Below are 12,942 nucleotides of genomic sequence, written 5' to 3' on the forward strand. Positions count from 1 at the left end.
ATAATTTAAATTATTATTTTTTTTATCATAAATAATTAGTCATAGTAACACATCTACAGAAGATTGGTGCCGTTTCTAAAATTGTCTGTCAATGTGGCTTTTTTTGTACCAGTAGAGGGAGCCAAAGTTCTGCATTAAAATATACTTAATTACATTTTGTTGCTATAAATTCTTAATAACAAGTAAAAATGAACCCAAATGGACTGAATTAGTGGGAAATATTATGCTCATGAACATAAACAAAATCAATGTGATGTTTTTATGTAGGGGGGTGAGGAGCTTCATCTGTTGAACAATTCAGATTTGGTGGAACCTCTTTGTTTCCGATGCTGTCAACAGAAACAGACTGACCTCACAGGTATTGTGCAGCGCAATAGTGTTGATCCCTCCCATCATTATTTCAGAAGTGTATTCATCCATGGCACGCTTGCTGTCTCCCACATATGGGACATATTTGATAACCACCTGAAAGAAAATAGAGACAGTCTGTCAGCTGATGTCTGTAAATACTGACACGGAGCTTGTCATCTGTCTGTGTTTGCGTCGTTCTCACTTACACAGTGGTCAGGTTTCTCTCCTGGCTCGAACAGTATGGGGTTGGACTGGACCATGTCGTCAACCACATTGCTCTTAGAGATCTCTTTGGAGCGGAACTGCTGTGGAGCCGACAGGTTTTTCCCATCGTTGTTGCCAAGGTGATTGTAGCTGACAATGGATGTTGGCTGTCAAAAGCAGAGAAACTTATTAAGTTGTTGTTTATAAGATAAAGTTACACTTTAATTGTATATACCTATAATATAACAGATGCTAATTCTCTTTGGAGAATTCAGACAAGTGGCTCAGTCTCATTAATCCTCACCTTGATCCCTGCACTGACCAGGAAGTCCACAAACACTGACTTGATCTTAGTCTGACCAGACTTGAAGTCATCACCGCCGATGAACACGCCTCTCTGCATGGCCAGCTCTACTGCTCCTGGGACAAAAGTATTCTGTGGGGAGCCATTGATGTAGGCGCAGCCCTCCAGTATACTGGCCACTGCAAACAGAGTGGAGGGGGAGACCTCTGCAGCTCCGGCCTGATGGATGAAGGGAAAACAAAGACACGATAGCTGTTACTGAGCATGTCATCATATTACGCTTAGTAGGAACGCTTGACTACAGTTCCCCTGAGACTCTTTACATCACGTCGGTAAAACATCTCTCTTGTTGACTTCATGACTATCTTAAATTGAGCTATTTGCTGAGGATCAGAAGTCTGTGAAATAGACTCTTATCATTGCTGACAGCAGTACAAGCATGCTCAAGGAAGATGATAAAATAAGAACTTGGCCAAGAGGGGCGAATCATAATTTTCTTTCCCCTGATCTGATATAAAAGGAATTGCTGTCTATTTCAGACTCATTAAGACATTTCATTTACAAATCCAAAGTGTGTTAGAAGGGCTAATCTTTTCATCCTCTAAGCTTCATTAATCAGTAAATGTAATGAAGGATTACTGTTTGGTCCTAAGCATTAGAAAGAAATTAAAGTTGAGTGGGTGATTGATGATAACCACTGACCACCAACACAGTTTAAGTTGGCTCATTATTGTGATTTGCACTCAAACTTGATTCTGGATTTATTCTTATGGCCATTGATCTCACCTGGATTGCAGCCAGCAGGTTCTTGGCAGAGTCGTTGACTCCTGGGATGATATCACAGAAGCGCTCGGTGTTGGCGGTCCACAAAACAATGACTTTGTCCACACCACTGGCCTGACGGAAGTCTCTTATGTCAGCTGTAATTCGCTCCATCTGGAAGATCGTGTACTCTTTGAGACAAATTGCAAGAGGAAAAAAAGTAGACAGATGAATAAAAAGGGGAGTGAGAGACTTTTATTACCTGCTCCGCCATGGTGCCAGTGAGGACATTGTCTGCGCGACTCTCCTGATTTGCAGCAATGAACTCTGGAATGTAGATTGATGGTCTGGGTTTCAGGCAGCTCATGTGTGGTTGCAGCTGCTCTTGTAAAGACCAGTCAAGCACCTGAGCTCGCTCCATTGCACTGCCCAGATCCAATGAAGAGATATCCCAACCTAACAAAAAAAAAAAAAAAAAGAGGGAGAAAAAAATTATTTTTCAGAACTAAACAGGAAGGCTCACCTCTTTCAGCAATCCATTTGATCCTAAACTAGATTCTAGCATCTCTATGAAAGTGCTGGCTGTGCATGTGCTTCCTATAACATCATATGCACAAGGCTGTAAGTAATCCTGTTAAATAATCATAATAAATATTGACCAAAATAACTGTAATAATTTACAGAAGATCAGTGCAGTAACTTTTAGTTAAAACCTTCACCTTATGGACTCCCTATCCCTTTCATATGTTCTGGGATCAGTTTTCACAGCTGTCAACACTCCTATACTTGTCTGAACTTTCTCTCACACCCACACACCCCAGTCTTGAGTGTGTACACCCTGAGACGACTGTGTGGAATTGTTCTTACCATCAAACACAATGTCGTTAGGGTGCACCATGGGCAGGAGGTCCCGGAAGGGCACGTTAACCTCGCCCTCAAGCCCTGATCCCAGACAAACAGTAGAGGACTGCAGGAGGGAGCCGAAATAGTTTGCTTTCTGAGGGCAGAGAAAGCAAAAAGAATGTGATTTTAATCTCTGTATCGAATGTAATTCCCTATTTTTAATGGTAATTATAAATATATTAAGCAGTAATAACCAAAAATAGAAGGAACCAGCTCATAAATATTACTACAGATGTCCTTATAAGGGAAAATCCCTAAGTAAGTTAAGCCTTTAACCCTCCATTGAACATGTCAGTATAATCAGCTTATTATGAGGCTGTACTTCTGCAGCAGGGGACATACAGCACACTGTGTTTCTACAGCAGGACAAGAAGACTTGCTATTCATTCTGCAGTGGTAATTTTCACATCTCATTATAGCGTGCTGGTGGAATTCATTCACTCTCTTAAGTATTTGTATTTCTTTTATGTTATTAAATTGACCATACTTAGCATATGTCATATTCAATGAAATCGATTATTTGTGCAGCATGCGATCTATTTTAATGCAATAACTCACACAAAGTTGATTGGGAGGAGTTATTGTGCAGCAGGAACATCATATTACATTTTCTATTTGGTAGGTTTTTACTAATGTGTGGCTTCTTCATTTCAAATAGTAATACCATAAAAAAAAGTCTATGCAAATCCTTCCGGAGCATACACATATGTGCGTATTTGTGACACCCGTCTCACCTTTACTCCGTTTTTAGTCTTCCAGGTAAGACCCAGTTTGTTGGCCAGTACGGCCGCTGTGACTGTGGTCCCGTTATTGCCTCCCCAGCCCACCAGCATCACTCCCAGCCGAGGCACACGGCGCTCGGTGCGGATCGTCATCTCAGTGGTGCGGGGGGTCACCTGTGACGGACAGAGCGCGGGTTAGCTGGGGGCTAAACGCGCACACATAACTATAAATGTAAATCACTTACCGTGACTTTGTTCCCATCTCTGTGCACCGACGAGGTCTGGTAAGAGTACTGAGCCTCAATGTGAGAGTCAGTGTACTTCACATTAGGGCTGTTGACCTGAACGTTCACGGACATGGCTGCAGAGTCTGAAAGAAAGAGGAGGAACAATTACATCATCTCCACACGGAAATTAACCTAGCGGAAAAAGCTGCCTTTCACTAACACATCACATTTAATCGACGATAATGGCACACGTGCGGAAAACAACAATTGGGTGTTATTATTCTAAGCCTGAGAGCTCTAACGCTTTCTAAGAAAAGTCGTTTTTTCTCCTCTGCCCTCCGATAAACAGCTGGTAAATTTTCTACGAAAATCCTAACAAACCGGTTTTTGTGTTTGGTCGTTCGATGGTGGAGCAGTCAAATTAAGAGAAAGCGGAAAATAAGTGAATTCCCGGCGTATAGCTGACAGCTCTTCGCTTCAACGACTGTAAATTTCCGCTCTCTTTAATTTGAAAGCGTCGGTTATGGTCTTCGTCCAGTTGGTGTCAGCCACGAGCTCGAGAGGTTCCCTCGTAGGACGGCTTCAGTGCCACAAGCCAATCCGAGCGCTCGGTCGCACTTTTATAGCTGATGCTGAGGGAGACGTCCGAGGACATCAGCAAATGGCCGGGCTTGTTTCCACTCACGTTTCTTCACATGAGGTGAAAAATTTCCATTCCGGAGAGTTCTCGGTGAAACCACAAAGGCCGGTGGTGAGGATTTGCTGGCTTTTAGATGTTTCTAGATTTTCCTGCAACTTCCCCTGCAGCGTCTAAGTATTTTTCCATAACATGTAGTGGAATAAAACAAAGAATGATATTGTATCGTATTAATACGATACAACATCAAGCATATTTCGGCTGTAATTGTTCATTGTAGTTCATAAAATGCATTTGATATTTTTGAATATGATAAATTACAATAGGTCACAATGTTATGCGTTTATTTTATTTTGTTTTTTCTTCCTAAAGGGTTTTGCTGCGAATTTTCCTACATTCTTAAATGCAAAACATCTTCAAACGCAGAAATACCGAGTTGGGAAATTGCAGGACGTTTAACTGAGAATAAAACAACGATAAAGAAAAACTCCGCTTTTAGCAAAAGCAGTAGGAAATTATGAAATTATTTTATACACTGTTTTATTCACTTTTATACAGTGCTAAAAAAAACCCCAAAACAAATAACAATAATAGCAACAAAACCGGGGATGGTCGATCATCATAGAATAACACAATCTGTTAGAAAGAATAACCCACTGTGAATCTATTTCACCTGCTTCGATACACCTCAAAGTAATAATATCAGAAGCAACAATAAGACCCCCCCCCCAAAAAAACAAGCAAACAAACAAACAAACAAACAAAAAAAAACCAAATGAATGAATTTGCAGGTGGTGGCCACAGACCATTGCTTTGCTGCTGTGACATGTTACCTCTAGCACTTTTAGCAGGGGCGTACCAGGATTCGTTACCCCCTTCAGACTTTGTGTATTCTAGAGCGGACATAGGAGGGGGAGGAGCCACAGCTTGGTTCACTCTATTGTGTTCTGCAAAGAAGGACAGGGCTCCTCTCTGAAATGAAATGCTTTCATTCTTACATAAGCTGCTTGTTATCGAAATGTATTTGTTAAAACAAACCTCTTAGACTTTAAAAAGCAAAAACACTAAAAAAAAAAAAAAAAAAAAAGATCCCCTGGGGAAAAGCTGAGTTCTTTAAAATGAAGTTTACATTGTGCAGAGCCAAATAAAGGAACAAAAGCAACAGCAAAGAAGCAAAGACTGGATAACTTGGACTCTCCCGGACCCTTACGTGTATAGAGCAAAGAACCACTGACTCCTGTCCATAATGCAAAAAAACCAAAAGTATTGGTGCACAACAGCAACCAAGTTTTGACATGTTAGTTAGAATCTGAAGCACATTTCTCAATGCAAACATTTCCGGCCTGACCCGGTCTTTCCAGTGCATTACAGTCTGCCTATTATACACACATCTCCTCAGTGTTGAGCACTTTCAGTATATTAAGTTTGCTTTCCAGTGCAAAATGCCAATTGACTGTATGTCAAAGCATCTGCAAGGCCAATCTACTAGTCCCTAGGGCGCCTCCTTTACATTATGCTAGATGCTTATATCCACAATGCGCCGGTAACGTTTAAGTCATGGTTCTGTCTCGTATACTGTGTTCTGTCTTGTGTATTTACTCAGTCATTTTACATTCCACTGATTTAAAACAGGCACCTTTTTTGAGAGGTTTTAATGGTGGAGGGGCAAATATATTGTTGGGAAATTTAGAAGATGTACTTCCTGACCTTGCTCCTCGTTATTTGATGAAACTGCCTGCAAGCCTGTTGACTTTGCAGAGTGCAATGCCTGAGAGATGAAGTTCTGATTCATGAGTAGTTTGCGTTGTTGTAAAGAACGGAAACATTGTTACTGTCACTTACGTGTTGAAAATATGCACTTATGTTGTTATATATGTATGATTCTATCTAGACCAGGGGTGTGCAGTTTTCCCACGAGGCCACAGGAAACTGGGACTGTTATAAAGAGCGGTGCTAATAAGCTGAACTCAGTTCTGCTAATGGTACTGGAGCAGATGTTACAACTACCCAATGAAGGTCTTCTATGTTCCTCTGTTCTTTGTTTTTTTCTTACAGGTGCACCAGTTGACGATACATCGTGCTTTTCTATTTGTGCTCTATTCTTTTATTATGCTTTCTCCTATTTTCTCCATCTTCTTTTTTTCCCCTGCCTGTAAGCTTAGATGTTGTCATACTAAACATATAATGTTATTACCTGAAATAACACTAATAGAAATTGATAAATAAACAGGTAAAAGAAACACACAAGCAAGAGGAGGCTATAGAGAATTTATAGAGCTCATCTTGGAAAAGCAAAATATGTTGGCACAACATTGCATTCAGATCATAATTCTGATTGCAAAAGCTGCAAGACAAGACAGGTTTAAAAGTAAAAAAAAGAAGAAAAAAAAACAATTAGGCAATCTAAAAGTTACATGGGCATAGTAAAAACACCAACTTTTTTTTTAATCACTATTTAATATTTCATGCATTTAAGTCAGGTTTAATGTCTGTGGTGGAAATACAAAGGACAATGGACAGGTTATCTTTACTGAGAGAGGATCTGGATTTCTTAAACTTTATCCAGGCAAATGCTGTTTCACATATGAAGATAAAAAGAAAAGAAAGGTCCTCATGTGGAAAATTCTCTTTGAGAGAGAATTAAAAATCTAGCAGTAATACTGAAATGAAGAACTCTACCAGTAGTGAATCAGTTTGTGATTCAGTGCTCTTGCCCTGATTAAGCTAACCATTTTAGTTACATCATCAACAACAAAGTTAATTTTTAGCACTGACTTACACAACACCTGGTGTGTAATACAATGGAAAAATACCAATGTCGCTTCTGTGTTCATTTCAGTCTTTTTAACTTGCATCCGTTTCAAAAGAAAGTTGGAAAACCTATCCAAGCATGCAGTTGTCCTTGTGAACAAGTCACTCGATGTCACAGTCCCTTTCACTAAGTGCATTGCTGCCAGCATCATTGTAATCTACCATGTAAACAGATGAGCAACTGGGCAGTGTTGCGGATATCGCAGCTCTCAAGGACAAAAAGTTATATTTGTCTGCTTTGTTTTTCAGATAAAACTCCAGATTTCCTGCAGTGTTTGATCCATCTTGTTAAAGTTTGCCTGGAGAGGAGTACATTGTCAAATGCTTCTTTGAATCCATCAAACAGTCTTTGATAGACTTCTGTTCAGAGAATAGCTTACTGTTCTTTTTGTGATTTTTGTGGAAATCACAAAGCTGGTCTTGGCTGCTCCATTTCTGGATGTGTACTTGATAAAACTTGATAAAAAGTCCTTGTTGTCTTTGCAGTTTTGCAAGAAAAGCCAATGATGCTACTGCTCTGCATCAGTCAAGTTCTTGTATTTCTATGCATGTGTAGTCTCATTAAAGACGATTCAAATTGTAATCGTTAAACAAAGCAACTTGTTTTCCATAAAATAAGTACATGACTTTGGTAAATGGCCTGTATTTGTATAGTGCTTTATTTGGTCCTAAGGACCCCAAAGCGCTTTACACTATACACAGTCATCCACCCACTGGTGAATGGGTAGTCACAGCCGCCCTGGGGCGCACTGACAGAGGCGAGGCTGCCGGACACTGCAGCCACTGGGCCCTCTGACCACCACCAGTAGGCAACGGGTGAAGTGTCTTGCCCAAGGACACAATGACCGAGACTGTCCAAGCCGGGGCTCGAACCGGCAACCTTCTGATTACAAGGCGAACTCCCAACTCTTGAGCCACGATCGCCCCATGCGCGATGGGACAAACTGCATGATGTGTACTTATAGTCTGAATCCTAATTTCCTGTTGGGCTTTTGCAGATCTGTGACAATCATGATGACAATATGGTCAGTGACCATCTGGCAACTTCTGGCCTAATGGGCAAAAATGCATATTCCCTGACCAGTTACAACTGGTTGTTGCAGGTTGATTCCAATCGCTGGGAAAATGATTGCTAAAGTGCCGTTCACACAGATCTACAGACCACTCAGTTACCCCCTGGGAACCACCTATCAACAGGGAAAAAATGGTGCATTCCCCAATCAAACTCTTTGCCATTGGTTTGGCGTAACTTGAATGGATGTGGAAGACCTGTCTACAAACACTGGCGAGCTATTTCTCTGAGCTGTGGTGAAACTCATAAAAGTGCGATTAAAAACTAGCAATGGAGACTGTTTGCCTTCAAAGTAAAAATTCTGCCCTAAAACACACTAGTTAGTTTGAAGGCAAACCTCTTCCATTTCTGGTTTAAGTTGAGCTTTTTCAAGTTGTACTCTTCAGCTAGTAGCTTGAGATTAACCTCAGCAGAGGTTTTTGAGCTTGTGGCAGCTTAGGTGAAGCAAATGGTGTGAGTTTTTTATAGCACAAGCTTAGATAAATATGTATGTATAGATAAATAAATATGTCCATTCTCCTGACCTGTGAATTGTCATTGTGTAAACAGCGGCTAAAGAATTTAGCTCCTACGAAGCTACAAATTAACAGGATAAAAACTGAAAAGTGTTTGTGAAGACACACAACAGACCATGACTGACAGTTGGTCTCTAACTGATTTTCATTGATTGTTGCTATATGCCAATTTTTTGCACATATGATGAGTGTGAGAAAGAAAGAAAGAAAGAAAGAAAGAAAGAAAGAAAGAAAGAAAGAAAGAAAGAAAGGAGTGGTAACTTGGCAGTGAAGGCTTGAGGAGAAAAACAAATCTGCCTCAGGGGTTTTCATAGAGTTGTTATGGCCTGTACTGATGCTAATTAGTGAAGACAAAGACAAAGATGCTATTAAAATCTTGAGATCCTCCTACTTTAAACGTTCCTTGGCTCTTCCAGGAATGGTTCAATTACTTTCCCAACAACTCATTAGTTAGTATAGCTGGTGATTTCAGTTGTGTTGATTTCTAATCTCCATCATATCGAGAGGCCTGTACTATGAAGCAGGATTTCATCTTATCTTGGTAACTTGAGAGTTAAACCTGGATTTTCTGTTCTATGAAACTAGTTCATTTGTCTGGGTATCACCTATCATTCTCATCTCTAGATTAGAGGTTAACAGGTACAAAATCTTGCCTTTCCAGTTCTCAGAAAAATAGCTTCACAATTCCTGGAAGATACCGCAGGCTTCTATGTGCAGAGAGTATGACAGGGCTAAAGTTCTTAATAGCCTTTCAAGTAGTTCTCCTTCCCTGATATAAAGTTTCTTAGATGAAATTTTATTCCTTGATTGATTCTTTGAGCACAAATAGATTTCCATGTAGACTAAGCCTGCATTTCAAATCTGCTTTTATTTTTATTCTTTACTTGCTCTCAAACTGATAGACATCACTTGGGAGGCAGCAAAAAGAATAGGTGTTGTCCAGTCTTACTGACCAAAGCATGCAAAGCACTAACATATTGATACAACACCTTTAATAGAAAACTATTTAAGAGCGCTCTCTTATACTCATACTGATCTCTGAAAAATAACTGAATAATTCCTGGAAGACCATACAAATGTTGAGAGCGCCTGAAGGGCTTTTACAGGTCTAAACCTATGCTGACTAATTGGTTTTCTGTAAATAGCTTTTCTATACACAGGAATGGTGAAAGAGTGGAGGATCAGTGTCTGCTTCATAGTATAGGCCTCTGATTGGGAGGAGGTTATGTTCAGAATTTTGGCTTAATATCGGCTGAACGTGCCAGATTTTCACAAATGTTCTTTTTTATGGCATGTTTGAAGTGCAGTATAGATTCTGTGCTTGGCAAATACTTTTTATAGTTAAGCAGCTTGTTAATCCATAACTTACTAGCATCACAAATGAGGCCAAGTTGTAAAGTTACAGCAGTGGAGGCTGTGCCAAGCGTTGTCACTGGAATGTGAGAATGGTTGGCACAATGCTTGAACGCACAACAAGAAGAACTATTCAATCAATAAAGTCAGTTTAAACTTTATCTAAAGTGATTTACACATCTCCTTTTTGTTAGGTTATGAGACAATATTAATGTGTAAATGTATCAAGCTTTAAATTTCAGAGCTGACTTATTAGAAACAAACAGCAGCAGTTCCAGCTCCTGGACACACAGAGCTGTCCGACAGTGGCTTAAAGCCCCAAAACACTTTAAATACGGCCTACAGTTAAACTCATGGTTTTAAAGGCCTGAAAGGTTTGCTGCTGACTGTCCAACCAGCACTGACACAGAGAGGTGAGCAGTGAGGGAATAGGACTATGGTTGAATGTCTGGCTCAGCTCCACACCGATTGGTTCTTGCTTTCCACAGTGAAGCCAGTGAAGATTTGTCACTGGCTTGTAAAGCTGGGGGTTGGTCTTGTTGCCAGGGAGGTGCTGGAAGGATGCCAGTGTTCTTCTTTTTTTTCCAACAAACTCCAGATGTTTCTGACCACATCAATGAACATTTTACATGATAAAATAGAAGTTCAAGTTCTAAGCATCATCAGATTATTTTTAGTCAAATAAATAATCAGTAAGATTTTTTTCCTAAAAAAAAGGTAATTAAGGACAGAATTCCTGCTGCTGGCCAAAATAGACTCAGATTTATTCTCAGAACCTTATACTTATTGATATTTATTTTTATTTTCTGCAGATAACATACATGACAATAAATGTTTCTGTAAATGGCAGATAAAGATTTTTTGTGAAGGTGCACAGCAGACAATGTCTGACGCAGGACAAACCATAGCCAAAGGGAGGCCTGACATCACTTTCAAAAATGCAAGGCATGCTGTCTAAACAGGTGGAAAAGTTTAGTGTAGCCTGCACCAGTGTAACAGGGTAAACCGGTATTGTGTGTACATTAAAACTGGCAGTGATTTTGGAGTGTGTATGTGTTCCACTTTTGCAATGAGCCAATGGCTGTGGTTGGGCGGAGTTAACTAAAGGCGGGTGTATCTAGTTGTACTTCTACTTTTATATACTTATGCCACACACTACAAACACTGCTGTCACATTTTGTTTTTCTCTGTACAGGTATGTTACATAGCTCAGATTTACAATGGTTTAGATTAACATCAATGTGTTTATAGCAGATGTTCTTGGACTGTGTGTTTTGTTCCTTCTGTAAATGGGATGCTATGTATTATATTATAGCTGGGACTGTTTCTGTTGACTATTTTTTTCTAATAAATTATATTTTAAATTTTTAATAAGAGTGTGTCATTTTTCTGCCCTCAGCTGAGTCTGTGTGTTACACCAAAAAGCAATTATGATAAGTGATTTCCATAAGGCTAGATTTGCACTGAAGCTTTATTTTAAGGTACTGATTAACTGCAAGTGTTCTAAATGTTTATGCAGTTGTATGCTGATTGGGGAAATAACATTATTTAATTTTCTCTGGAGGTCCCTTGAAGGTTTATTCAGGAAGTGTGTGTAATCAGATTAGTAAAATGAATCTGTAAGCATGCGAGTATAATGGCTGAAAAGCCTTAAAGTTTTGCATTGAAAATGCAAACAAGTCACCAGTTGCAGCTCACCAAGCTTTCCAGTTCGCTGGCTTTTTATATGCAACAATTGCTACACTTCTGTGGAAGTTCCACAAATAAATAAATATATATATATATATATATATATATATATATATATATATATATATATATATATATATATATATATATATCGTAGTGGTTAGACTACACGCCTTTGGAACAGAGGATCGCAAGTTCGATTCCTGCCCGGGGCGTCTGTATCCAGTAAGGGTCCTAAGGCTAGACCCCCTATGCTAAGCAAGCCTACCGCAGACATGAGCGAGACAGATAAATATGAAGGCATGCCGGCTCGGACGTCGCCCGGATCAACAAGGTCCGCGTCAGGTGTTGAGGAACCAGGGCACCCTGACGAAAAGTGGGCTACTGGAACAAGAAGGCATCGGTGGGCAAGAGACGAAAACAGGGCGTTGTTGGAATGCTACTACGCAAGTAACCCCGGCGGAAGGGGCTACATGAATAGGATGAGGGACCTATGGATTCTTCGATACCCAACATCCACAATGACGGCGAAACAACTAGTAGCTCAGTGTTCCAACATTCGAAAGAAGGGACTGCTCTCACAGCTAGAGATTGACGAGGTACAACACAAATGCTACGGCAAGGAGGAGTCAGGACGCCAGGTCAGGGGGGCGATATCATCACCCCCACCCGAGATTGGGTACATAGCCCCAAGTGCGATAGGAGAAGGATCGTTGAGTGCGAGAGGAACTGACCTGAAAAATAGGATCATGGCCAAGCTTGAAACCTGGATCCCCCGTAGCCGGTTACCAAGATTACGTGAAGTACCCTCAGAAGGTCTGCTAGATGATGTTAATGCAGCACTACGGGCAATACCTACAACCACGATTACCGACACTAACAAGCTGATCTACAATACGGCAGCAGTGATCAGTGAGATGCTTGGCTACAAGTTGAACAGCCACAAGGGGCAGTACCCTCCATGGAGAAGGAGGCTAGAGGGCAAGATCAAAGTAGCACGGAGGGAGGTTAGCCAACTAACAGAGTTGCAGAAAGGTGCGACAAATAAGGTGCCTAAGAAATACAGCAAGCTGTCCATACCTGAGGCCTTGGAAACTGCCAAGCAAAGACTCACAGCCTTGGCCAGCCGCTTGAGGAGGTACACCAGAGAGATAGAAGGCAGGAGAATAAACCAGCTGTTCTCCACAGAACCAGCAAAGGTGTACTCTCAGTGGCAAGGGAACAATAAGAGAACAGCACCACCAAGGCTGGAGACGGAGCAATACTGGAAGAGCATATGGGAGAAGGATGCAACCCATAACGGCAATGCTCAGTGGCTAGTGGATCTGAGGGCAGACCACAGCGACCTCCCTGAACAGGGTCCAGTAACCATCACAGTGGCAGATATCCAAG

The 12,942-nt window shown here is 40.7% G+C and overlaps 1 protein-coding gene across 1 annotated transcript in view; it reads right to left on the reverse strand.

The window, feature by feature from the left end:
• LOC146646799 (inositol-3-phosphate synthase 1-A-like) overlaps positions 1 to 3,653 on the reverse strand; it is a 4,836-nt gene extending 1,183 nt beyond the window's left edge. The window contains exons 1-8 of the mRNA XM_085391913.1: positions 3,492 to 3,653; positions 3,259 to 3,420; positions 2,489 to 2,618; positions 1,884 to 2,077; positions 1,646 to 1,795; positions 860 to 1,078; positions 558 to 722; positions 352 to 465 (exon numbers count right to left, since the gene is read on the reverse strand). Of these exons, the coding sequence (XP_085248039.1) occupies positions 352 to 465; positions 558 to 722; positions 860 to 1,078; positions 1,646 to 1,795; positions 1,884 to 2,077; positions 2,489 to 2,618; positions 3,259 to 3,420; positions 3,492 to 3,605 (1,248 nt within the window). The 5' untranslated portion in view covers positions 3,606 to 3,653. The remainder of the gene's footprint in view (positions 1 to 351; positions 466 to 557; positions 723 to 859; positions 1,079 to 1,645; positions 1,796 to 1,883; positions 2,078 to 2,488; positions 2,619 to 3,258; positions 3,421 to 3,491) is intronic.
• Positions 3,654 to 12,942: the final 9,289 nt, after the last annotated feature.

This window comes from Rhamphochromis longiceps, linkage group LG19, assembly GCF_057381845.1.
Source record: "Rhamphochromis longiceps isolate RC_006_pf linkage group LG19, R_longiceps_female_GT1.1, whole genome shotgun sequence".
Lineage (NCBI taxonomy): Eukaryota > Metazoa > Chordata > Actinopteri > Cichliformes > Cichlidae > Rhamphochromis > Rhamphochromis longiceps.